The sequence below is a fragment of the Amborella trichopoda genome, chromosome 3, assembly GCF_054954075.1.
Source record: "Amborella trichopoda isolate Santa Cruz 75 chromosome 3, AtrichopodaSantaCruz75HAP2 v2.0, whole genome shotgun sequence".
NCBI classification, from domain to species: domain Eukaryota; kingdom Viridiplantae; phylum Streptophyta; class Magnoliopsida; order Amborellales; family Amborellaceae; genus Amborella; species Amborella trichopoda.
This window is the reverse complement of record NC_142338.1, coordinates 20,738,970-20,764,866: the sequence shown is the minus strand read 5'-3', so window position 1 is coordinate 20,764,866 and position 25,897 is coordinate 20,738,970. Positions and strand designations below refer to the sequence as shown.

General features: G+C 36.6%; 1 protein-coding gene across 20 annotated transcripts in view; it reads right to left on the bottom strand.

Annotated features, from left to right (window-relative positions):
- Positions 1-23,404, bottom strand: part of LOC18437218 (NOL1/NOP2/sun family protein) — a 125,474-nt gene extending 102,070 nt beyond the window's left edge. For 12 of the 20 annotated variants that reach the window (XR_016050956.1, XR_016050957.1, XR_016050954.1 and 9 more), the window contains exons 1-3: positions 23,311-23,404; positions 22,803-22,921; positions 10,956-11,235 (exon numbers count right to left, since the gene is read on the bottom strand). Coding sequence is in view for 7 of the 20 variants with exons in the window: in XM_011626202.3 (XP_011624504.1) it covers positions 10,956-11,235; positions 22,803-22,921; positions 23,311-23,397 (486 nt within the window). In the remaining 13 variants the exon portion in view is untranslated. Of the gene's footprint in view, positions 1-9,531; positions 9,690-10,955; positions 11,236-22,802; positions 22,922-23,310 lie in introns of all 20 variants that reach the window. The other 8 variants (XR_016050963.1, XR_016050967.1, XM_088860326.1 and 5 more) reach the window with 4 other exon arrangements.
- Positions 23,405-25,897: the final 2,493 nt, after the last annotated feature.

The window sequence follows — 25,897 nt, the reverse complement described above, 5'->3', positions numbered from 1 at the left end:
GATCAGGATTCATGTAGACGACCCCAAATAGTTGGGATAAGGGTCTGATGATGATGATGATGATGATGACGATGAAGAAAAGGAAAAGTCCTAGTTCTATTTGGGGCTTTAATTTTCGTACACAACAGTATTTTGTGGCATTTGTAAGTGGAATTAAGATTAATTAATAAAGAAGAGAAAAAGATTTATTTTATAAACTTGAATTCCACATAGCCACATCATTCAATTTATAGATACGAACTAGGGTTTTCAAGGTCTAAGGTTTGCCATCTTATGAGACTTAATCTTGAGTGTCTTGATCGTCGAGCTAAGGAGACCTATGGGTTGAAGAGATCTCGTCACCCATTCCCTAAATCAACCATCATACTTAGATGGTTCTAGAACCATCATCCTTCGGTTTCCTTTGACCCATTCCCGTTAAATATTCCCATTCCCGTTAAGTATATGTGCCATCAAATCTCAAGATATGGAACAACTTACTAAAAATCAACTCAATCAAGTTATTCTCTCTCAATTACAATATTCACTAAATATTTTGATCCCCTTTCTAAAAGACTTGGTCATCAAGTCAACCCACAATAGGAGAGAAAGAAATAAGATTTAGACTGAACGTGGATCCCTATGTGGACCCATGTGGGCCTCAGGCCCCCACCAAAGTCAGCTCCAACAGCTAAGCCCCTATCCCAAATGGACCCCACACTCTCAAAACAAGAATAGAACAAATAAAATGATTTTTAGAATCCATTATTAATTTTAAAATAGCTTTGTATCTGCAAAACCCTAAAAAATCAATTTTAGCGATCAAAAAATTCTTTTTGATAAAATAAACTATACAGAACATTTTAAAATTCATTTTAATGTTCCATTATTCAAATAAAACATATTTAAATATATTTCATTGGGAATTGGATCCATTGGGTCAAGGATCAAGCAAATTCACTAAGGAACCCCATTTTTACTAGGAACCGTGAACCGCAGTCATCTTCTCAAATTGGCCCAACAGAACTCATAACCAAAGGCCCATCGCATGGGTTCATAATTGGTCCATCAAAGTCAGCCAATAAATGAAGAGAACATGATTCTTATTCATGGAATTCAAGTTTCCCCTAAGGACAAGTCTAGATCCTATAGGACCTTCGCACACTATCACAATGGTGCATAGAGGTTATCTCTTTTGCACATGTACACGTCCTAGCCTGACATGTCCGATCCCAAGATAGCTACCTTGTGTACACTGTAGTGTGATAGCAATAATGAGGATTTTGACCCTTGTCCCCTAACACCAGCCAACCGCACGCAGGGGTCACAGTCCTTTGGTCAACCACCCTGGGCATCTCTCGAGCCTCATCAAGGGGTGACCATACAAACCCTCCTCTACTGCTCCATATGTCCAGCATTAAAGGATTTTAAACATTGATGCAGATAAAAAATTAGGAAAATTTCAAAATTATAATTCTGTTATTTTTTAGTTATTTTTTTCTTAGGAATAGGAAGTGTGTTGAAGTAACTTAGGAGTTGTTTAGTGAATAGGGTAGTGTGTGAGTTGTTTTGGGATATGATTGGATTTAATATTAGGCAAAGGATTAAGTTGGTTTTAAAGACATAAATGTTAATTAGGTTTAAGTAGATATAAATGTTAATTAGGTTCAGTTAGGTTAAGGCTTAAGGTGGACTGATAAGGTAAGAGAGACGTGAGTTTGAGAGAGAGATTACTTTTGAGTGTTTTATTTATTTATTTATTTATTTTTCTTCTAAGTGTATTTAAAGGGGAGATGTGCCTTTGTTGTAACAAAGAGAAAGCGTTGATCTGGTGAAAAGATCTTTTGGGGTGGATTCCTTTGCAGACTTAGAGAGAGGGTATATTCTCTCATCCTTTATTATATTTTTTATTTTAATTACTTCTTCCCTCCAATCCCGCTGCATCAGTCATCAACCCGAGCCTAGCTCGTCAAGCCTAGTGAGTCATGACATTAAAATGCCTCCTTTTGTCCCACTAGACAGTAGTCCCACTAGAGTTATCATATCACTATATCAAAAAAATTTACCTGTTCTCATAAGGTCCTTAAATGGTCACAAAACCCCAACAATTATAGTGAATGAATAAAGGAGAAACATCTAACAATATATCACATATATTCTAATGGAAACCTATCGGCTTGTAAATTGGTCCTTTTCTCATTCTCTACAACATCTTACATTTCTCTATACTACAAAACCTTCGAATAACAAATATGACTAGGTTACAGTTACTAAGGGAACATAAAGGGATGATTGAGAACATTTTCTTGACATCAAGTGAGGTAACTGAGAGTAGAAGATGTAAATAAGTTGGATGTCTACAACTTTCCTTGAGAGTATTTTCTTCCCTTAAAGCACAATATGTAGTAATGTAGTCTTCAACTTAAGTATTTGTTTCGAGGAAAAGAATTTTCATTGACTTAGTAATCAGTTAGAATTTGTCCACAAAGCACTAGTTCAAAACTACACAAAAATGAATACAGATACAAATAAATCAAAACGCTAGTCATTTTCACCAGTAGGAAACTAACTAGGTAATTGTCAAACTAAAACAAAAACCTTAAGGAGTCAAAGTTGTTTTCACCATAATGAATAATTGTAGCCTCTCCCCCTCTTATTGGAAACAAAATATGAGAAAAGGTGGCTGTTCTTTAGAGTCCCCTAAAGAAAACGGTCAATAGAGTTAATGCTCATCTAGGACCTCCTTATACTTAGTGTAGTTGGCACAACTTGTCAAGGACTTCCTTTGTTACTTCATTAATGTGTTTGGCATAGTTGTCAGTCCGGAGCTTCTCCCACTTAAGGTAATGGAACATGGTTGTTAATGTATAAAATGGAGGGATCAGAGACTACGTCAAAGGGATATATTTGCCGATTGACGAGTTATTCAAGCTATCAGCAAATTTTACTTCGGGAAGACTAAAAACCCAACAAGCTTGAGAATGGGGTCGGGGTCGGGGTGGTAGTACCACCTGAGCCCCAATTAGAGGTCACGGCTTCCTTCCTCACCAACACTTTCAAAAATTGACTCTTTCCAAAACCGATAGCGGCCTATAATCCCTATAAATCTACCTAAAATATATATAAAAAAGGGGAAATTATCATAAATATACTTTAATTTTTGGTTTATTAAAAAAAAAATCCAAACTTTCATAAACCTTGTCCATACCCTTTTTTTCATTTTTCGCATTTTTTTAACCAAAATACCCTTCACGATTGTCGTATGACCGTAAACACATCACGGTACTTAAAATATCATGATGACCATTAGAGGTATCACAATACTTAAAAATACCGTGATGACCACAGGGTGTATCACGACATCATGACTACCGTGATGGTCTAACATTCACCAACCACATCTACATGACCTACCCCTCTCTGTCCCCCGAGCAACCTCAACCTCCTTCGTGCTGCCAATATCAACACTGAAAAGCTTGCTATGGTCGTCTTTAAGCATGGTTTCTACAACTATCTCCTCCGTGATGCACCCAACCTCGATGTGAAGGTCTCAGAATTCATCGAAGCCGTTAACAAGAACCCTGATGATGTCGATTAGCTAATGAAAGCCCCCAAAGTGCTTGCAAATGTGGTGGAATCCATTGCTAGAGCTGTGTTTGTATATTCTGATTACAACTTCAGATGCTTTGGAATGTTTTCTGTATGTTTTTTAAGCCCATCATCAACCCAATAACCCTTAAAAACCATCCACTCACTGAGCTCCAAGAGCATTGTCAAAAGAAAGGAGAGCAATTAGAATTCTCGCACAACAATAAGGGCAATTTGAATGTATTTCATGTGTTGAAGATAAAAAAAAATATTGTTCATGAAGAGAAAGGGAGAGAGCAAGAGAACAATTATATTTGAGAGAGAGGTGTGTAGAGAGAGAGTCTAGAACCATATGAGATAAACTTGGAGGAGAAAAAGTGAGAGAACAATTAGATTTCAAAGAGGAGTTCTTCTGCAACTGGGTTTTAGAGGAGGGGATAGGGGTTTGAGAATGAGAGTTTTTATTTGTAGAAAGGGCCAAGTACTCCGCAATGACTTTAAAGAGAGAATGACAGTTACATAAATCTCGGTTAGAGAGAGAGGATTCCTGGGGGGAGGCCAAGGTTGCAGGGATTTCTTAGAGAAAGAGAGAAATGGGATTAATGTGAACCAAGGAAGCTGTATTTTTTTTATTTCCAGTTCTTTCTACAATAGAAGGTAGAGATAGAAAGTAGAGAGAGAGAGAAAGGGAGAGACAGGTTTCTAAGAAAGATAGGAGTTTGACAAAGGGGAGATAGACTTTCTTTGGTTGGGGGGGGGGGGGGGGGGGGGAGAATGGAGTTTTAAGAGAGAAAGATAGGAGGTTTTCTTTGGGAGATAGAGTAATTTAAGTCTCAAACGCCCCATCTTAATCTTACAGAGAGAGACCTTAGAAAAAGGGTGGGAGTGAGGTGTTTCAGCAGTGATATTGTAGAGAGAGAGAGGGATAGAGAAGATGGGGGTAAGACCATCACAGTAGATAAAATATCATGATACACCTTGTGGTCATCACGGTAATTTAAGCACGATGATATCTCTCATGATCATCACGGTATTTTAAGTACCGTGATATCTCTCATGGACATTACGTACTATGATGCGTTCACTGTCATACGACTACTGTGAAGGCTATTTTTTAAAAAAAAAAGAGAAAAGTGAAAAAAACGTGTATGGACGAGGTTTAGAAAAATATGGGGATTTTTTTCTAATAAGACAAAAATTGGTATATTTCTGATAATTTCCTCAAAAAAAAAAATATGCTATTGTATGTCAAATAAAGTTCCTATATGAGATGCTCAAAATCCACAATGGAATATATGAAGTCATCAAAGAATACATCAAATAACATGCCTATAAAGGATCAAAAGGTAATTATTCAAGTGAGCAAACATAAAAACATAATGTAATCTATTGAAAAAACTATTCAAATAAGGGAAATTATTAGAAATATACCTTAATTTTTTGCTTATTAGAAAAAAAAAAAAAACCCATACTTTCCTAAATCTCATCCATACCCTTTTTTTTACACTTTTCACGTTTTTTTTTTTTATCAAAATAACCTTCACGGTAGTTGTATGACCATGAAGGCATTGTGGTACGTGATGACCATGAGAAATATCACGGTACTTAAAATACCATGGTGATCATGAGAGGTATCACAGTGCTTAAAATACCGTGATGACTACAAGGTGTATCAGTGTATTTTAACTACCGTGATGGTCTCACCCATCTTCTCTACCCCTCTCTCTCTCTACAATATCACTACTGAACACCTCACTCTCACCCTTTCTCTAAGATCTCTCTCTTTAAGATTAAGATGGACGCTTGAGACTTAAACTACTCTATCTCCCAAAGAAAACCTCCTCTCTTTCTCTCTCTTAAAATTCCATTCTCCCCCCCCCAAGAAACTCTATCTCCCTTCTGTCAAACTCCTATCTTTCCAAGAAACCCATCTCTCCCTTTCTCTCTCTACCTTCTATTGCAAAAAAAACTGGAACTCAAAGAATTACAACTTCCTTGGTTCACATTAATCCCCTCTCTCTCTCTATAAGAAATCCCTGCACCTTGGCCTCCCCGCAGGAATCCTCTTTCTCTAACCGAGATTTACGCAACTCTCATTCTCTCTTTGAAGTCATTGCAGAGAACTCGAGCCCTTTCTGCAAATAAAAACCCTTAATCTAAAACCCCTATCCCCTCCTCTAAAACCCTGATGCAGAATAACTCCTTTTTGAATCTAATTGTTCCCTCTTCCTTTTCTCCTCCAAGTTTCTTTCTCATGGCTCTAGGCCCTCTCTCAAATCTAATTGTTCTCTCTCTCTTCCATTTTCCCCATAAACAAAATTTTTCTGTATCTTCAACATATGAAATACATTCAAATTCCCCTTATTCTCGTGAGAGAATTCTAATTGCTCCCCTTTCTTTTGACAACACTCTTAGAGCTCAGTGAGTAGATGGTTTTTAAGGGTTCTTGGGATGTTGATGGGCTTAAAAAACATGCGGAAAACATTCCAAAGAATATAAAGTTGCGATCAAAATCTACAAACACAGCCCCAACAATGGATTCCACCACATCTGCAAGCACTTTGGGTGCTTTCGTTAGCCAATCGACATCATCTGGGCTTTCGTTAACTGCTTCGATAAATTCTGAATCCTTCGCATCGAGGTTGGGAGCATCACGGAGGAGATAGTTGTAGAAACCATGCTTAACAGCGACCATGGCAAGCCTTTCAGTGCAGATATTGGCAGCATGTAGGAGGCTGAGGTCGCCCAGGGGCAGAGAATGGTAGGTCATGTAAACGTGGTTGGTGAATGGTAGACCATCACGGTAGTTAAAATACCGTGATACACCCTATGGTCATCACGGTATTTTAAGTACTGCAATACCTCTAATGGTCATCACGATATTTTAAATATTGTGATGCATTTACGATCATACGACAACCGTGAAGGCTATTTTGGTCAAAAAATGCGAAAAGTGAAAAAAAAAAAAAAAAGGTGTGGACGAAGTTTAAGAAAGTATGGGGCTGTTTTCTAATAAACCAAATAATAAAGTATATTTCTGATAATTTCCTATAAATAAATAAAACTAGCTAGGCCTCTCCCTATAAGACATCTCTCCAAATTTTCAAACAATGGTTGACCACCTTAGTCTGCCCATTAATTTAAGGATGATATGCACTACTCAACTGTAGAATTGTACCCAGTTTTGGCCTCATAGTTCTCCAAAAATGAATTGGGAATCTAGTATGTCTATTAAATGTGATCATCTAGGCACATCATGAAGATGAAGAACAACATCTAAAAGAGTTTTACAGCATGAAACACATTAGAGATCTTTTGAAAAGGAATAAAATGAGCTAGTTTTAAAAACCACCCACAACTACAAACATGGAATGATACCTCATAGCAGTTCTAGGCAAAACTAACATGAAGACGATGCTGACATCTTCCCAAGGAACATATGGGATGCCAAGTGGAGTACAGAGGGTGATATTCAAGGAACAACCTTTTGAAATACTAACAAACACGCAATATTCCACCTATCGATTCGCATCGCCCCTTAAACTAGGCAAAAACTACCTCAAATCTATTAATGGAATAGTCTTAGCTGACAAAAATGTGGCAAAGACCACCACTATGCAACTCAATAATGAGGTTCTAGTGAAGAGAACATTCCGGTACTTATAATCGAGTCCTATAGAACAGAAATTCATCCTGAAGAACAAACCTAGTATAGAACTTGTACCAGTAAACTCACAAGACTCCATATAGGACCAAAGTATGGTCGTAAAACCTATGTCATCGATACATATAAATGTCCTCGGTGTATTGGACAAACCAAAGGATATGACTAGCCATTCAAAGACCCAAACAAATCCTCAAGGTTGTCCTCCATTCATCCCGTGGTTGAACGTAAATCTGATGGTATCCACTCCTGAGGTCAATCTTGGAGAAGATCCGAGCACCACTCAACATATCAAACATGTCATTAAGTCTTGGTATGGGAAACCTATACCTGATGGTAATCTTGCTGACTTGTACATTCCACAACAATCAATACACATTCTCCAAGTACTGTGTTTCTTCGGTAAGACTACAGGAACCATGAAAAACCTCAAGCTTTCTACACTACCTTAACGGTTATGTTACCCATGTGACTCTCTATGCTCCACTAGACGCATCCTGTAATGTGCCAAGTGGGGAAAGCTCCTTCCAATAATGAGATCTAGACAATATTGTGTATCTTTCACAGAAGGATGGCCATCAGGAAGCTCTTTGGAAGTAGGCTCCCTAAATTAATCAAAGAGGGGATTGAGCCTCTTATGTAACTGGCAGAATTTCAGCATCTAAGCCACTAGGGAGAAGATTGTCTGCATCTCCTCACTCTCCACCTCCAATTGCACTCGATTGAATCCCCTCAATCCACTCTTCTCTATGATACTGGCTAGGATCCTTATATGAATCATCCTTATACTCTCTCTCTTCCTCATCATCTAGTGCTTAGCTCCTCTCAGAGCTACACACACTAACATTTTCACAAGAGCCACAGAGGTTTCGAAGGACGTGTCGTCGGTTGTCCTAATACCTACAACCTGTGTTATTTTCACAATTGCTCCTTGATCCATCAAAGGGAGTCAACATGTTAATCAAACTTTTGTTGGATGGACAGCTTCCAGCTACACCTGACTTGACCATGTCCAAGGCCTTGTCTACAAACATGACTTTGACAACAACACTAGTTTACCTTGATCTGCCATGGAACGTGAACTCACCTAAACTTGAAATAGAATTTTTTTTTTAAGAGAAGTTCACTATAATTGTATTTCATAATACTACCATTACAAAGGTGGTGACCAAAGTGGTCACACCAAACAAGCCCAAAAAGGGACAAAAAGAAAGGCCAAAACTTGGAATAGAATTATTTTATACCTAAAGGACACTTTCTACACGCTAGATTGCTACTAGGACAAAATTTGACTTAGGAAATCTAAGGAAGCAACCAAAAGACCTCAAGAGCTCTCTCTTAGCTCTAAACAACACTAACACACTATGGAACACCATATCACACAATCGGACCTCACTTATGGACATAAAAGTGAAGAGACAACTATTTAAAAACATATTGGGCACCTTAAACTCTAGGATAGGACCTTAAACAGCTCATAAATAGGCCTCTACCCTGGCACAAAACTTGCCCTTTTACCAAACTGATGCAACCTAAGATCAGCCTCTCACGAATATTTGATTATAACACACTAATATTTGATTACAAGACCCAAAACACATTTGGAGAACAACATAAAACCCGAACAAGTTAAAGAAACTACAGCAGTAGCATCCAAGAGAACGAACTAAGCATCTGAAGTAAAACATGCAATTGAGGAAATTGTTTTAATGTCTAAGAGGTGAGATTCCAAATCCATAATGAATTGAAATCTCTTGTTCAACAATATCATCCAAACAAAATCGCCTTCCAATCAAGCCTAAGGATAGCCTACAGCCCAAAGTGGGCATAGAACAGCTTAAGATCAATTCAAGAACTTCCAAAATTTAGCTTTCAGTTATCAAGTTAATGAGAGTAAAAATTAGGTTTGATGACTTCTAATGGGTTATGTTTCATGTTTGGAGGTTTCTGCCGAGGCAAAAATATAAAGAAAGAAGAAAACAAGGGAAAATAAGGGAGAAAGAGAGAAGAACAAAATAATAAGGAAAAGAGAGAGAAGAAAACGAGAAGAGTTAGAGGACAAAAGAATTTTAAGGAAAGGAAAAGGAAGAAAGAAAAAGAAAGGAGAACACAAAAGAATCAAAGGTAATAAAAAGGGAAGAAGGAAAACGAAAGGAGAGGACAAAAGAATTTAAGGAAACAAAACAGAAAAAGAAGAGAAAAGGAGGTGGACAAATAAGGACTTACTGAGAAAAGAGAAAACGAGAAAAGAACATAAGAAGAGAAGAGAAGAATTGAAGAATATTTAGGAGAGGAAGGACCTTGGGAAGAGCCTTCTCTGGGGCCTTCAATGAAAGAACTAAGCAAGCCCTTGTAATTTTTTTGTTCAATAGTTTCTCAAAAGCTAGTTGGCAAAGGGGCTGCACCTCCCTCTCCTCTTTTAAACATACTTGGCTCAAACATAATGGCCCAAATACCCCTAAATCAAAACAAAATAATAAAGAAATAAACAACCCCTTAATTACCTACATAACCAAAAGACATAAATATCATAAAATAACCAACACAAATTAAAAGACCAAATAATCCAAGTTTTACTCTCCCAAAAAATACGAAATAAAAAAGATAAACTGTAACTGCATCACCAAATAAGGCTCCTTTTACCCCACAAAGGAGTAAATGAAAAATAATTAAACTAGTCCGAGGGAATAACATGATGCCCACATCAAGGAATTTCATGCTTTACAAACAATTAGATCTTGCTCAAATGAGCACAACAATGAAATACAACAGAAGCAAAACATAAAAAAGAAAATAGGTGTGACATATGCAAAAGTAATCTTGGAAAGGCACTTCAAGGAAAGACCAACAGTATTTAACTATTCATTCAATGGCGTCCAAACACGCCTGTGATTTCAAAAGCTATCATGATATGAAGTACAAAAAGTGAGTACCATAGGCAAAATATAAGTACCATCGGCAAAAAAATATAGCATCCATTGTAATGGAACCAAACGATTGTTCAGCTTCACAAGTTATCATCTATGTACATAAAATTGGAATACAAGCTATGAAAAAAATAGTGCACAAATTCTGAGAATACGAGTTGGGATGAGTGCCTAAATAAAGCCATATATGCGTGATAAAACAATGTCAACCATGTAAGATATTAACAAAAGGGCAAGCTTTCTATGCTTCCCCTATAGCATAGAAGTTCTATCCTCCCCTTTATCCAACCATCCATTCTGAATGGAGGGCTAAGATTGTCCCGATCACAATGTCACATCTCTACACTATTTTATTTTTAATTTTTTTTTCTATAAACTATTTTGATACCAAATTTTGGACGTCCATTCCTCTATTAAACTCGCACTAGAGAAAATATAAAAAAATATTTTCAATAAATAAAATGACCAAAATACCCCTGAAAGTTTCAAGGGGTATTTTGGTCATTCTATTTTATCAAAAAATTATTTTTAATATTTTTTATTGGTGCGCCCCCAATGAGAAGATTGCACGTACCAAATTTCATATTCATACAATTCATATAAAAAAAACTAAAAATAAAATACTTTGATACGTCGGATCTAAGATCAAACAGTGAGTGGCTCTCTTGATCAAAATTAGACGGCTGGATGGTAGGGGGAGGATAGAACTTCTATGCAGTAGGGGAAGCATAGAAACCTTTCCCTTAACAAAATAATTACTAAAATTACGATCTTGCACAGCAAATTGATGAACATACTTGGGCTCCTCGGAGAACAGCCTCAGCACATTTGCGGCTCACAATCACCTCCTTTAAAGGCTTATTAGGTTCATCACCATATTCGAGCTTGTGAGGTCCTGAACCTTGTACAACGACAACATAGTCCATGCTAGGAATTTGGCACTTCCCAATAAAATTAGTAAAAGAACTCTTTGAGTTTGCAGAATTTTTGTCATATAATTCCATTAACTTATCAATGATGACGTCACTCGTGGATTTAAGGTTGTTGACACGGATACAGGAGTAACCAGAAGGCCGCCTGTCAAAACATGAAGGAAATATCAACAAAATATTGAAAACTAAAGGAAATGGCTCAAAATAAAAAAATAAGATGTTTAATTAAATAGTTAGGGGCCAGTTTGGATGTCAAATACAAAAACCTTCGCATTGAAAAAAATCATAAGTTTCTTCATCCTTAATTAAGAAACATTGCCATCTTTTTTTATTATTACGCTGGACTGTTTGGATGGAGTTAACATACTAAAAGCAAAGTCGCATTCTACCCTTCCAAAACTCTCTTGCCAATCCAAAAGATTTTCCTGTATCTCTCGCAGCCGTAAACAATTTGCTTCCATATAATAAGCAAACATGCAACCCGAGCTTCTCCTTATTCATGAAGAGAAGGGGTTTCCCACAGTGTTTTAAAATGCAGCCGCATTAGGCGCTATGCGCCACCCAACGCATCGCACTTTCCTGCATATGCGATTTGGAGAGAGGCGCCCGCATCAGAGCCGAATCCCTCCGCATAAGAGCCACATCCTGCATCGACTACGTCAGGCCGCATAATCTGTCCATGATCTTTTTCAAAACTGTACCTCTCGGGCAGGGGTACTAAGGTCATTTTGACCTTTGAAAATGGGGGGAAGGGTTTGGGAGAGTATTAAACCACCTAAACAGCATTTTTCAGCCACATCCATGGCTTTTACTGGATCGATTGAATCAAAAAAATTTTGGGCGGAAATTTTATTTGTTGAAATTCTTCAATTTGTAATACAAGATACTACAAACTAAATGTCCATAAAGATTAAAAGTTACAAATCGAAGAACTTTTCCCAACACTTTTCAAATAAAATTTGCAACTTTAAAGAGTTTCATTGACTAATACAATAAAGTTACAAATTAATGAGTTTATAAAATTTATTGATCTTCATAAATGCTCTAATATCGTAAAGTTCCAACATTTTTATAAATTTATAAAAGTTTACAAATCGAGTCGAAGAACTTCATGGACTTCATAGACACTTTTCAAGATTAAAGAGTTCATAAAATTTGTAACTTTAAAGTTTTTGGTTGCAGATTTGTGCTTATGGTTGTTGATTGTTGAATGTTTTATGAAGCTAGTTTCAAGTTTCTAGTTTCTATCAAGAGATGGTGGACACAAAATCTCCGACAGTTAATACTTTTGGAGTTAATGAATAATCTTAATATCTATTATCACATATATCACGTCTATTTTTTTTTTTATGCATTAACCTTTTTTTTAGATATTTTATAATTTTTTATATTTATAAACTGCATCGCCACGATGCACCCTCATCGGAACCGCATCGAGCCGAATCGGCCCCCCCAACACTTTTGGCCACATCACGCATTTTAAAACATTGGTTTTTCCCATGGGTGTGGTATGAGAGAAAAGGCTCGTTTTTGTAGAGAGAAAGGGCCTTAGCCTTACAAAAATGCTGCTTAGGGCTGCCATGAATGGGGCTTGAGCTTCTCTGGTTTTTTGCAACCCGAGCTTCTCCTTATTCATGAAGAGAAGGGACTTCCCATGGGTGTGGTATGATAGAAAAGACTTGCCTTTTGTAGAGAGAGAAAGGGCCTTGGCTTTACAAAGACGCCGCCTAGGGTTGCCATGGATGGGGCTTGAGCTTCTTTGGTTTTTTACAACCCGAGCCCATGGGTGTGGTATGAGAGAAAAGGCTCACCTTTTGTAGAGAGAGAAAGGGCCTTGGCTTTACAAAGACGCCGCCTAAGGCTGCCATAGATAGGGCTTGAGCTTCTCTGGTTTATTGCAACCCGAGCTTCTCCTTATTCATGAAGAGAAGGGGCTTCCCATGGGTGTGGTATGAAAGAAAAGGCTCGCCTTTTGTAGAGAGAGAAAGGGTCTTGGCTTTACAAAGACGCCGCCTAGGGCTGCCATAGATGGAGCTTGAGCTTCTCTGGTTTTTTTAGAGAGAGAAAATAAAAATGCTTTGTTTATTCAGAGAGAGAGTAGATTTGGGGTTTCTGAAGTTTCACGGAGTTGTTGGGTCACGGATTGAAGTTTGCACCGGGGTGAGAGAGCTACACTTTCATAAAAAAAAATTCAAGTCTGACTTGAATTTTTTTTAAAGTAACTTTTGCCTTGCAATGCAGTATTTTTTATTTCATTCTAAAATCTAACAAAATCTTGAGGTTGTCCAAACTTTTGCCTTGATACTGTAGCATTTTTTATTTGAACCGCTTGGACAACCTCAAGATTTTGTTAGATTTTTAGAATGAAATAAAATATACTGCAGTGTCAAGGCAAAAGTTACCGTAAAAACAAATCAGACTTGAATTTTTTTTTTATGAAAGTACAGCTCTCTCACCCCCATACAAACCTCAACCCGTGACCCAGCAACTCCGTAAAACCTCAGAAACTCCAAATCTACTCTCTCTCTAGATAAAGAGAGCATTTTCATTTTCTCTCTCTTAAAAAATCAAAAAAGCTCAAGCCCCATCCATGGCAGCCCTAGGCGGCATCTTTGTAAAGCCACGACCCTTTCTCTCTCTACAAAAGACGAGCCTTTTCTCTCTCATACCACACCCATGAGAAGCCCTTTCTCTTCATGAATAAGGAGAAGCTCGGGTTGCAAAAAACCAGAGAAGCTCAAGCCCCATCCATGGCAGCCCATGGGAAGCCCCTTCTTTTCATGAATAAAGAGAAGATCGGGTTGCAAAAAACCAGAGAAGCTCAAGCCCCATCTATGGCAGCCCTAGGCGGCGTCTTTGTAAAGCCAAGGCATTTCTCTCTCTACAAAAAGCAAGCATTTTCTCTCATACCACACCCATAGGAAACCCCTTCTCTTTATGAATAAGGAGAAGCTCGGGTTGCAGGTTTGCTTATTGTATGGAAGCAAATTTTTTATTGTTGCGATAGACACAAGAAAACCTTTTGGATTGATAAGAGAATTTTGGAAGGGTAGAATGCGACTTTGCTTTTAGTATGTTAACTCCATCCAAACAGTCCAACATAATAATAAAAAAAGATGGCAATGTTTCTTAATTAAGGATGAAAAAACTTACGATTTTTTTCAATGTGAAGGTTTTTTTATTTGGCATCCAAACTGGCCCTAGGCTATAGTATGAACATAGATGCGTAATGCTAAAGATGGAATTAGAGATTGTAAAGAATAAAACGACAAAATTGAATATGCAAGCTAATCTAAACCAATTCCTTCTATGTGTATTATAGCAAGAATTTTTTTTTTATTTTTTTTCTGTGGTGCGATGGGGGGATTACGAAGGAAATATATAGGCCAGCCACAAGATAGAGTCCCTAAGTTTCAGGTCCTACCAGTGTAGGAAAATTCGAACCAGAACGATTAACCAGACATATGGCCGAAAGCGGTTCAACCGACCTAATCGGTAAACCGGTTGGTTCAACCAACCTAATCGAGCAACTCCCGAGAGAACAAAAAAGTGTTAAAAAAACATTAAAAAAATATAAAATAAAATCTAATGAAATATGAAAAGTATATCTAACGAATGATTTAACACAGAACCTCCAAATGAAGTTGAAAATTAATGAAAAATAGATTTTAAAGAAATGATGTGTGCCCAGGGGTATTTTTGAATTTTTCTAAAAAAAATATGGGAAATGCCAAAACATTTTCAAATTTTAGCCGAAATGATAAAAAACATTTAAAAATACATTCCAACTAAAGTCCCTTATTTTTTGGGATTTTATATAATTTTTAAAAATAAAAATAAAATACTCGGCTGGTTCACCAAAATTGGAATGTCAATGGCGGGATCCGATTTAACCAGGCGGTTAGAAGTTGAACCGCCCGATTTTTCCTACACTAGGTCCTACTCAAAAACTAATAAATGAAAAATATTTGAAATATTGACAACTTTCTTTGAAGTTAGAGAGGGATCATAGTTTCTAAGATCCCCCAACCAATGGGTCAATTCCACTCCGAAATCCTGATCCTGCACTCAAGGAATAGGATCTTACTCCACTATTCTCGAAAATGGGAATCTTGATCCTTCCTATTTGGGTTGAGGTTCTAAGTTATACAAGATCCAAATTTCCTAGAACCATAGTATAGTATAGCAGTATAGTATTACCATAGCCATATGGTAAAGTATAGCACCATAGCATAACAGTATAGAATAGCACTATGGTGTAATATATGCTATACAATGTAGTATATGTTATATAGTTGTACATATAGTAGATTTGAAAGTAGCATAGAGTATAGAAGAATATAGTATATAGCATAGCTTTGTAGTATAGTGTAGTAATATAGTATTGTATAACAACTAGTATATTATAGTAGTATATATTGTATTGCTGTATTAGTTAAGCGCCCTAGTGGGGCTCAATTGTTAACTAGATTTTGGGGTATATGGACTGGGATCCATACCATAGGGAGCTTTATGCTTGTCACAATCCTAGGGTCAGTATCCCAAACTTCATCCTGGATCTACTTCAATTTCGATCCTGCTAACTATGAGAAGAATAACATGAACTATCAACAAGGGACTTCCTCAATGCCATCTACATAATTTGGGATAATGTACAAACCAATCCAACCACCCCTAATTGCAGTCTGACATTGTTCATGACCCCGAATTGCGATTAATATACAAAATCTATCACATTGAAGACCTTTTGAAAAGCATCAACCATTTTCTTTGAGGAAGAAGATTTGTTTCTGACCATCCTATCAGTTGTTCTTTCACATAGTTATTTTTGTTTTCTCGTCCAATGGTACACAATACGATTTACACGTTTACACAACAAATTTACAAGTGCATTCGCCGAGTCAACTCAACTGGGCAAATTGATGAGGCCATAGTTAATGGGTGCTAGAGCCAAAACAAAGTGTCATCGCTTAATAGAAGCAATAGACCTTCCATTTAAAACTCTTGGATCATCTAACATACCATAAATTAAGTAAAGTGAGTAGTTAGACATAAGTAAACTAAATTCAATTATCCAAATGATTAAGGGGAGCTTCATTTCAAATTGTATCATTTGAGGCATTAATTCTACAGTTTATTAGTAAGTAATATATTTTCTATAACTTAACTCTCATATTTGTGCATAGTCTGATTACTGTACTTGGAGTATGCAAAAATAAGAGAGTTATCTAATAGATAATATATTTAGTAGGCTGGGGCTTTAATTGTTAGTGCATATGAATGCTAGTCATTATTTTTAGCATAGCAAAAAACCATATTTGTGTATCCAATAGACCATTAATTATGCTCCTTTTATGTTGGGGTTCTTTAAAGGCCTTGAGAGCATGCAAAACTCATGACTATAGTACATCTGTACTCCAATGGGAACATGGTTAATGTAGGAACAATATGGTATTTCATGATTTGTTGGTTGACTCACCTTGTTTGAGCAGTCTAGACCTAGGACTGTCCAAAACCCTTAGACCTAAGCATATGGCACTGCCACATAGAGTTCTATGATAGGATCATCCCTCATTAAGGTCGGAGAGATGCCTAGTAACGATGTTTATGAGCCATAATGCCAGACTACATGTGATTGAACGCTTGCAAGGACAAGGGCCAAATCCTCACAACCACCGAAAGGCATTACGCATGACAACCACTTAAGCAGTCCGGGAAGGGTCATGTACATGTGCTAAAGGGTACCCCATGCACTTGCGATCCTATGTGTTCATCCTTATGGATATGACCTGTCCTTCGCAAGGGGGGAAGAAGAGAGGGGGAGGAAAGGGTACCTATAATTCACACACTAATTTGTGTCCCTCTTATTTAGTGGCCAACTTTGTTGCGTCAAGCATAAGCCCCTACGATTGACTATGGGTCACGGGTCCCATTGGGTTGATTTTAGAAGATAGTATGTGGGTCACAGATTTTTAGCATTGGTTGAGTGCCTAGGTTCACATATTCTTGATTCATAGGTACCAATCCTATTCTAGAAGTGTTGTTTTATGTTTTGGAAAGTTATGTGACACTAAAAATAATTTTCCAAAATTTTATTTATTAATCATTCTACAAATAAAAAATCATTTTCTTCCTTAAATTTGTTTTATGTGCCTCTATGATATTTATAAAATTTCTTTGGGCATTCTAGAATTAGTGGGACCACATGGGGCCCAATGGCCAACAGCCCACACGTGGGGGAAGTCACATTGTGTGTGATGTGGGGCATACAAGGCCCACACATCCCACACTTTCCTACCCAATCCCCTCTCTAATGAGGATAAGTTTAGTTGGAGGAGAGAGGATTTTAGGGGATTGGTTATTCCCACTTTATGGAATTCAGTTTTAGAAATTAAAGAGATAAGGTTTCCTAATCGCTTTGGACTTCCAAAGAGAGATTTGTTTCTAGAAGATTTAAAGAATCCTAATTGTAAGGGAACTGGAACTTAGAATTTGTGGATAAGTTTGATCCCAAAGCGACTAGAAGAGGATAAGAGTCGAGGATCTAAGGGATAATGGTTCTAGGACTCCTCCATTCATCATGATGGCAGATCTAGAGATTGGATAACTCAAATTTAATTTTCTTCACCTTACATTACCTGGGCCTCCTTCGGTCCAAGCTGAATCCTAATCAAATTAGGCAACCCTAGACCCAGAAGCACTATATATGGGGAGTCACTCCCCTCATTCTCAGTGCCTGAATCTAGCCACTCTCTCTCCCCTTATCTCTCTCTCCTCTAGGCCACTCTCTCTCCTCTCATCATACTCTCTCATTTCTCTCCGGGGGGTGGCAGTCACAACATAGGACACCTAGGATGGCACGCACCTGCCTAGGTGCACCTAGAGAGGCACGCCCAACCCAGTTAGAGAAAGGGGCAGTGCCACATTGTGGCATTACTCCACCATTTAGGGTTGAAAAGAATCCCAATTGAGTCTCTGCAAAGGGATGAAAAAAAAACTACTAGTTTTCAGAGGGTTAAAAGAAACCCTAGTTCTCTTCTATATGCTCTTACCTTGTTTGAGTTAGGGTTTGCCAGCTTCCCGTTTTGAGGATTCAGCAAGGAACATTAGATCAGTGCAGCATCAGTGGGGTGTACTAAGTAGTATGCTCTGTAAGTTGCTTCCAAGTTTATTATTGCTTTTAGTTTTTTATTTAAATTTGATTGTTATTTGTAATTCATGCTTTCTTTATGAATAAAGCTTATTTTTAAGGCAGTAAGAGTGTGATGCATAGATTGTAGTAGGTTTTATTTTCTGTTTTTGCATTGTAATTGGCACTTGTAAGTAGAATTCGCCAGTATAATAAAAGAAATAAATAATTGCATTTATAAACTGTGAAATTTTACATAACCCACCTTTCAACTTATTTTTGGTTTCTTTTTCCTTTATTGTTACTTATTTCTCAGTTCCTTTAATATTTATTAGAACATGAAAATGGACAACAATCATGTCAACGGCAGAAGCCTGCGTAATGAGGCTTTTTAGAACATGAAATTTGTGGTCAGAAAGTAAGAGCACTGCCGACAAATCATGGCAGAAAGCCTGTGTACTAACTCAAGGTTTTTTAGAAATATAAAAGTTGTGGTCAAAAAGCAAGCACATTTAATAAATCAGAAGGAGATATGGTGCTTGAGTTTCTTACATTTTTATCCATACATGGTTATGATATAACAAACCTCCAATATCTATTTGACGGCAAATCATAATTAGATTCCTAATATGGACTCCCTATTGATATGGGCCTTATGGTTCGTTCAGGATTCATCTCCAATGATGAAAAGAATCTGGAGGCATCCAGCGTTTGGAAGATTACCAAAAAATAGGCAAAAACTTAGCAAACACTACAAAGAAGCAAGAAAATGAGTGGAACCTCAGTGATTACTAACTAGGAGCGCAGTTCTTGTTAGATAAAACAGCACTCTACTGCAACTCCACTCAGGGATTGTCAGACTGCACTTCGGAGGCTGGTTCACCCACCCAACTCCACAATCCAAGTAACTGTGTGTGAGACACACCCCAATCTTATAACATTTGGCCAAGTCTCATCATCTTCTCTTAATATTCAAAGAGACACAGCTGAGACATCTTAACTCAATTCAGCTCAGAACTTGGAGAAAGCAGTACCATGTGGATCAGCAACTCTACTTAAGGTCATATACATAAAAATCTCCTATACAACATATCAGTGACATAAAATCCCCTATGTCTAGTGAATTTCAAATTACAACTGTATGCGCAGTAAAGTAAATCTATGGTATGCCATCAAACAAAGTGACTTTAATACTCTTGCGCACGAAATTCATCTAACACAAGTTGGTGCATTCACATTACAGATAACCAGCATGACCAAAATGAACCATAATCTCATACACCTAGGGATTCCATAAAGGAAAGTGGTCTAGTGAAGGGCAGCCTAGCAGACCAAAATGAACCATAATCTCATACACAAAAGGGATCTCATAAAGGAAAATGGTTTAGTGATGAGCAGCCACACCCAAAGCAGTGAAGCCACACTTCATGTCTCCATGATTTTTCGATGGATTAGGCTCCAGAAAGCTACAAATGGATTCTCATCATTCCCAATATCAATTTCATGAGAAAAATGGATTTGTAGCCTTGAAAGTAATCCATCTTGGCTGCCATCTCAAAATCTGGTTTGGAGTATTCATTTCATTGAATTGTGCATCATTCAAATTTGGAGCTTTTATGGAGCTCCAAATATATTTTATTCTGATTTGCAAGTGCCCAAGAGATTTTTTGGGTCCTCAATTCATCAAAAAGTAGAGTTTGATATGAGGCTATAAAGGTCATCGTTGCACTCTAAGTAAAGGCATCAGTTAACAAACAAGGAAATGGGATATTAGAACCCCAATCCTCAATTAATTTTTCAAAATCTATATGAAGGAAGCCTCTTAGGGAAATTGGTTACCCTAAATCTGTAATCCATCTCACTTTAGAATTTTGTAGTTTTGGAGGTTTGACACATTTCTACCAACATCGCAATGTTCAAGGTCCAGTCTAGATGCAACATATAAGTCGCTGCACCTATTGGGGGGAAACAGGCTTCTAATGTTTTTTCCCCATATCGATTAACATTAGCAATTGGCCCCACAACAAAAGCCAGATAGATTTTAGGCCCTATGTATAAATGTTCCATATGAGTGATTCATAGGTGACGCAAATAAGTCTGAATCTGAGATACAAGTAATCTGACCATATAACTTACATATTTCTATGAGTAGAGATTGCGAAACGGAATAACTATAGTGATTGTGAGCAAAGCATTGTAAGCAAAGATAGGAAGAAGATGATGTGTGAAGCCATCACATTTACAATGTTAATATGGCTACCTACTAACACTATATAATGTATATGAGTAGGAGGACGTACAAGCACAGGTCCAATGAGTCTGAAGCCTTGTGGATGAAGAATGGAGACACATGCTAGTCTATGATGATTTAAAATATATAAATGGAATTTCATTCAACCATAGTTTCAAAAAGCGCTAGGCGGGTCCTAGGCGGCCTGGGGGGTCCAGGCCGCCAGCGCCTAGGCGGGCGCCCAAAACCTGGGTGGCCCAGTTGAATCCAAATAAGGATTCTGGCATTTTGCAGTTATGTCAGTATCACTTACATGTATTGCAGTACATAATTCAAATTATACTACATATTATTTAGCATTTAGCACACACTCCATAAGCATAACCAAAGTCGGTTCATACTCCATATCCAATTAAAACTTAAAATTTTTCAACCAACCGAATTATCAAAACAAGTTATCAAATAGTATCACACCAGTACTGCAGTACACCACCATGAGGAAGAAAACAATCTAATTTGAGTAACTTTGAGTAACCCTTCGACCGTAAAAAATTCACCACAATCAATTTTTTGGGGGCATTCTCTCTCTAACTTTGGGTCCAACAAGTTTTAGGTTTCAAATGAACCTAAAACCCTAATTTTTGGCCATTAAAAACAAAAAAAAAGACAAAAAAATGCCCTCACAGAATGGTTTTTACGCCCCTGGGCGGCCGCCCAAGGCTAGGCATTGGGCGTCCGCCCAGATTGGCCGTCTAGGCCTAGGCGATGCGCCCAGGCTTTCTGGCCCGCCTAGGCGCTGGGCGGTCCGCTTTTTGAATCACTGCATTCAACAAATATATAACATTCAATGGGACTTCATTCAATGAAGAGGAGAGTGATGTAATTAATAACAGTAAACATAAGCACCTTAAAGAATTTTACGAATATTCAAAGAAGAAGAAGGCGGAAAATAAAATTCTGCAGGAGCTCAATAGTTTTAAGTGCAAAAAAGATGAAAACCACCAAAACAAGTTCAGGATTTTGGGCTAGAAATTACTATTCTTTTGGAAATAAATTTCACAACTAAAACTACAATACCAAATCAAAGAAGCTCTAATCCAATGAAAAGAAAGAGATTTCTAAAAAAATAAAATGATCCTCTTAAGACAAAAAGAAATTTGAATTTGATCGGCATGCACATCATGCAAATCAGCCCACGAAAATTTGAAACTTCTTCTCTTTGATTTGCTGGACTATAAAACAAAGCAATTTCAGCTCTTTAATTATGAATCCATCATTTTATAGAAGAGAAACTACTGGCCTAATGTAAATAACTATAACAAACCAGGCAAACTTAGGCATAAACCGATGCAATGTTGACATTCTCATTTGTGCTGTGCTAATCAGCAATTTTCCCTTAACTATAAAACATTTAAGTCCTAGGCTTTCCTAAAAGAAGCTGCTCCGCATAAACACACCTATATCATTCCCTATTCCACTAAGCATCATTCAATCAATAGTCGAACACAATGAAAATATCTCATTCCTCATTGCATTTTTCAATACCCATGTGTTTCATCAACTTCTTCCAGATCAACATTCACATCAACTTCTTCCAGATCAACATTCAAGCAATATAGTACACACATTATTTTAAAAAGATGGCATCATAATACACATGCAGCACCTGTCCTGGTGTACATTTTCCACTTCTACCATGGATTGATGACATCTGAGTATTCAATAGCTAAACAGTATTAACTTCCCTTGAGCCATACCCAAGCATGTATGGTGCCATGCAGCTTTTCCAAAAATACAATCGGTAACCTTAAGTTTATCAATCCAAAAAAAAAAATTTCATTTCTTTCTTGTACTTAAGAGGATTCTCATTTCTTCTTCTGTCATCAAAATCCAACCTACCTAAACTAAACCCAATTCACAATAGCCTCCGTAAGGCTAAGGCAATGAACAGATTCATGAACAGTTAGGCTTCAATACCATTTGTCAGAAATGTAAAACTGCCAAGGCTAAGTGAAAGAAACAGCAATCTGCAAAAAAAATTGACTCCATATTTTATGTATAATTTGGAAAGAGGTGAGTTATAAAGAATTGAACTTATTCATCCAAAACATATCCATCCTCACTACACCCAATTCCTTAGAAGTTGGAGAAATGAGGCTACTCTTCCAATGTTTTTTTGAAATAGGGCAACTTTTCTTATCAGCACGAGATTTATTTTACAAAATAAGACCAATAGAGAATTTGGACGGCTTTTCAAGAAATTACGAATGTGAAGAAAGAATTGGAAAAACCAAGCTTACAATTAAACTAAATAGCATAAATGTGTTTAGAAAAAGGAAACAGAGATACATACGTAAGGGCATCGCATATACACTGAAAGTGTTGCTCGCCATAAGCTTTGATAAAATACTCCTTCACTCGAGGATTCCATTCGAGCTTAGGATTGTACCTATAGCGTTCAGCTGCATCCATCTAGAGTGATAATCGAAATATCATATGAGAGATATTGATAAATAGGGTTGATGGATAGACAGAGAGGCTAATTGCAACACACCAAACCAAAAAAAACGCAAAACTGTGGAGTCACGGTGTTATTGAAAGCCAGATAAAGAGCACACGACTCCAATCATTCCAGAGAACAAGAGCCAAACCAGGGGTAAAGAGAGCGAGAGAGATGAGTATCGTGTGGATTCCATTACAGAGAAGAGCGCATACATAAAATCCAGAAAACACAGGGAAAATCACACCTTTAGAGAGAGATGATCCTATTCCAATCACACAAAAGGAAAACCTAAAAAGTGGGAAGATCAGAAGAGTTGTGATAAAAAATGGAGAGAAATGGGGGTGGAGAAAATGCAGACCTTGGTGGCAAGCGAAGAGTGAAAGCGAACAGAGACGATGTTCCCTAGCATGAACGACCCCCAATTCATCAGGAAAACCAAATGCATTCCCTGCGGGCTCTGGCTTCTAATTTCCGCATTATATACTTGGTGTCTAGAGTGTCCCTATTCTATTGTGAAATGACAGAAACATCACTCTATTGACGGCTGATGAGGAAGAGGAGAGAACATATACTGTCCTCCCGGGGGAGTATACTGCGCATGTACTCCCTCGGTCAAACACCTAACTAGATTGATATCTTTTAAACTGATAGCTTTTAGTTTAAAACTTTGACAGCTGTATGATAATTACTAGATTATCATTTTTAAAAAGAAAAACTTTGAATTTTGAGTTTTGAGTTTTGTGAGAATTAGATCTAGTCCTTCAAAATTGGACAGTCTCTTATCAATCTTGAGCCATCAGTTTTTCTTATTATATAGAGTTTATTCATAAAATTTTTATATAAGTATTACATCCTCGAAATTTGAGATCTAAAAAGTATCCCCAGTATGTATTTTGTCCAAGAGAGACAAAATTGATAGTATACACCCTAGAGGCATAGTTAGCAAGTTGGAAAAGCATATCAAATCATTGATATTAAATCGGTTTTATTTAAAAAAAATCGGAGGAAAAAATTGGTTCAAAAAATAAGGTAAGTTATAGAATCGTGAATATTTTAGATTTGGTTCAAGAAAACATAGTGAAAAAATTGGATACGTAGAGATACACAACATAGGATTATGATTTGCAGCTATTGTATAGATAAATCAGAGCCATTAAACAATAATTTTATAACCTTACTAGTGTCATTAGAGTAATACTTGACAATGTTTGGTTGAAACTATCAATAAATCCAACAACAATGTTTACTCTATTTTCGCAATACAAAACACATCATACATTAATTGGGAGCATAAAATAAAACATCAACAATACTAAACACAAAAAAAAAAATATTAACCAAGGTATAGAATTATCTTTCCCAAAAAAAAAAACAAAAATACCCCCGCAAAGACCCAAATATGTAAAATAGCAGTCCATTCAAAATTCTATGTTATATACACCACTGAAATAAAAAATATAAAATAAAATATAAAATATAAAATTAATCAAACTTCTCTATGCATAAAAAAAAGGAACAAAATGCTTAAGAAAATTCGAATCTCGCACTAAATTCCTAGCCACCTAAATCTTTATTATCATTGAATCTATCTCTTACTCTCTATAAGGACGCTATGGGTTTGAAGAAAAAAAAATTTCATTAGGTTACTCTTCCTCTTATTATACCTATTATTTTGAGATATATAATTGCTTGATTCCTTTTTTGGGGAATATATTGCTTGTATTTTTTTGTACACTTATTTTTAAGGGGAACTCATTGCAAAAAAAATTGATAGAATTTTTTGTTTAATGCATATTTTTAATTTACTCCCACTGTTAATGTGCTTATTTTAAGACCAAAATTCAATAATATTAAGTTAATGAAGAAATAAAATTATAGGGAAGAAGTTTTTTTTAAAAGTTTTTTTAAAAAAAAAGATAAAATACAAATTTATATCGGTTCTACTAAAAAAATTGAATTTTTTTAATATCTTTTGAAAAACTCATAGTTCTAAACAAATTTCAAAAAATCAGATATGTTTGATTTTTTGAAAAAATCGTGTTTGAAACTGAGCCTTGCTAACTATAGTAGGAGGATATATTTTGGCGACGGAGAAATCTAGATCAAATCTGCAAATGTCCTCGTCCAAGGCACGGATTTCATAAGGAGAAAGAAAAGCTACCATGTAAAGAGTGCATATAATATCCTCCCATGAGAGCATATACTACACACTTGCTCCCTGAGTCAAAACTAACTTGTGAAGATCTTTTTATCTGAAATTTTGGAAATCACCTAAAACCACTATATGGTTCTATTCAAATGAAGAAATTTGAGTTTTGAGTTTTCTAACATTTAGATCCCACTCTTAAAAAATTAGACGATTTCTATTCAATCTTGAGGCATTATTTTTTTGAGCCTATAAAAAATGCATTGGAAACTTTTTTTTTTAGGTATAGCATATGGTTTGAAGAGGTTACATTTTTATAAGTACTCCTTGAGAGAAGGACTCGTGTGATCTAGCCGGAGTATATAAATTATTTTCTTTCTTTTTAATTTCTTATTTTTTTCTTCATGGCCTATATCACTTACAAGTAGCCTTTTTACAATAAAATAACTTCAAATAAAATAAATGAAAATTATACAATAACTTGAAGCCATTCAAAACCTTACTTTTCGTTAACAAATAAAAAGACACAATCTATGCTTGGGAATAAAGAATATAATAAGTAAATAAGCAAGAAAAAAAAGAGGGTGCCGAAGATTACCTCAATTGGGCTTCTTACACCCCACACCGAGTCACTACCTTCCGAATGCACATAATCTATGGTCAACCTTCAATCTCAATTGGGAAAACAAGTTTATAACAAGCCATACTAATGATACATGAACCGTTTTAATAAAAAACACTCACAAGCTAGGTGAACCCCATTTGATAACGTAGTTTGAGAGGTAGTATCTCATCTACC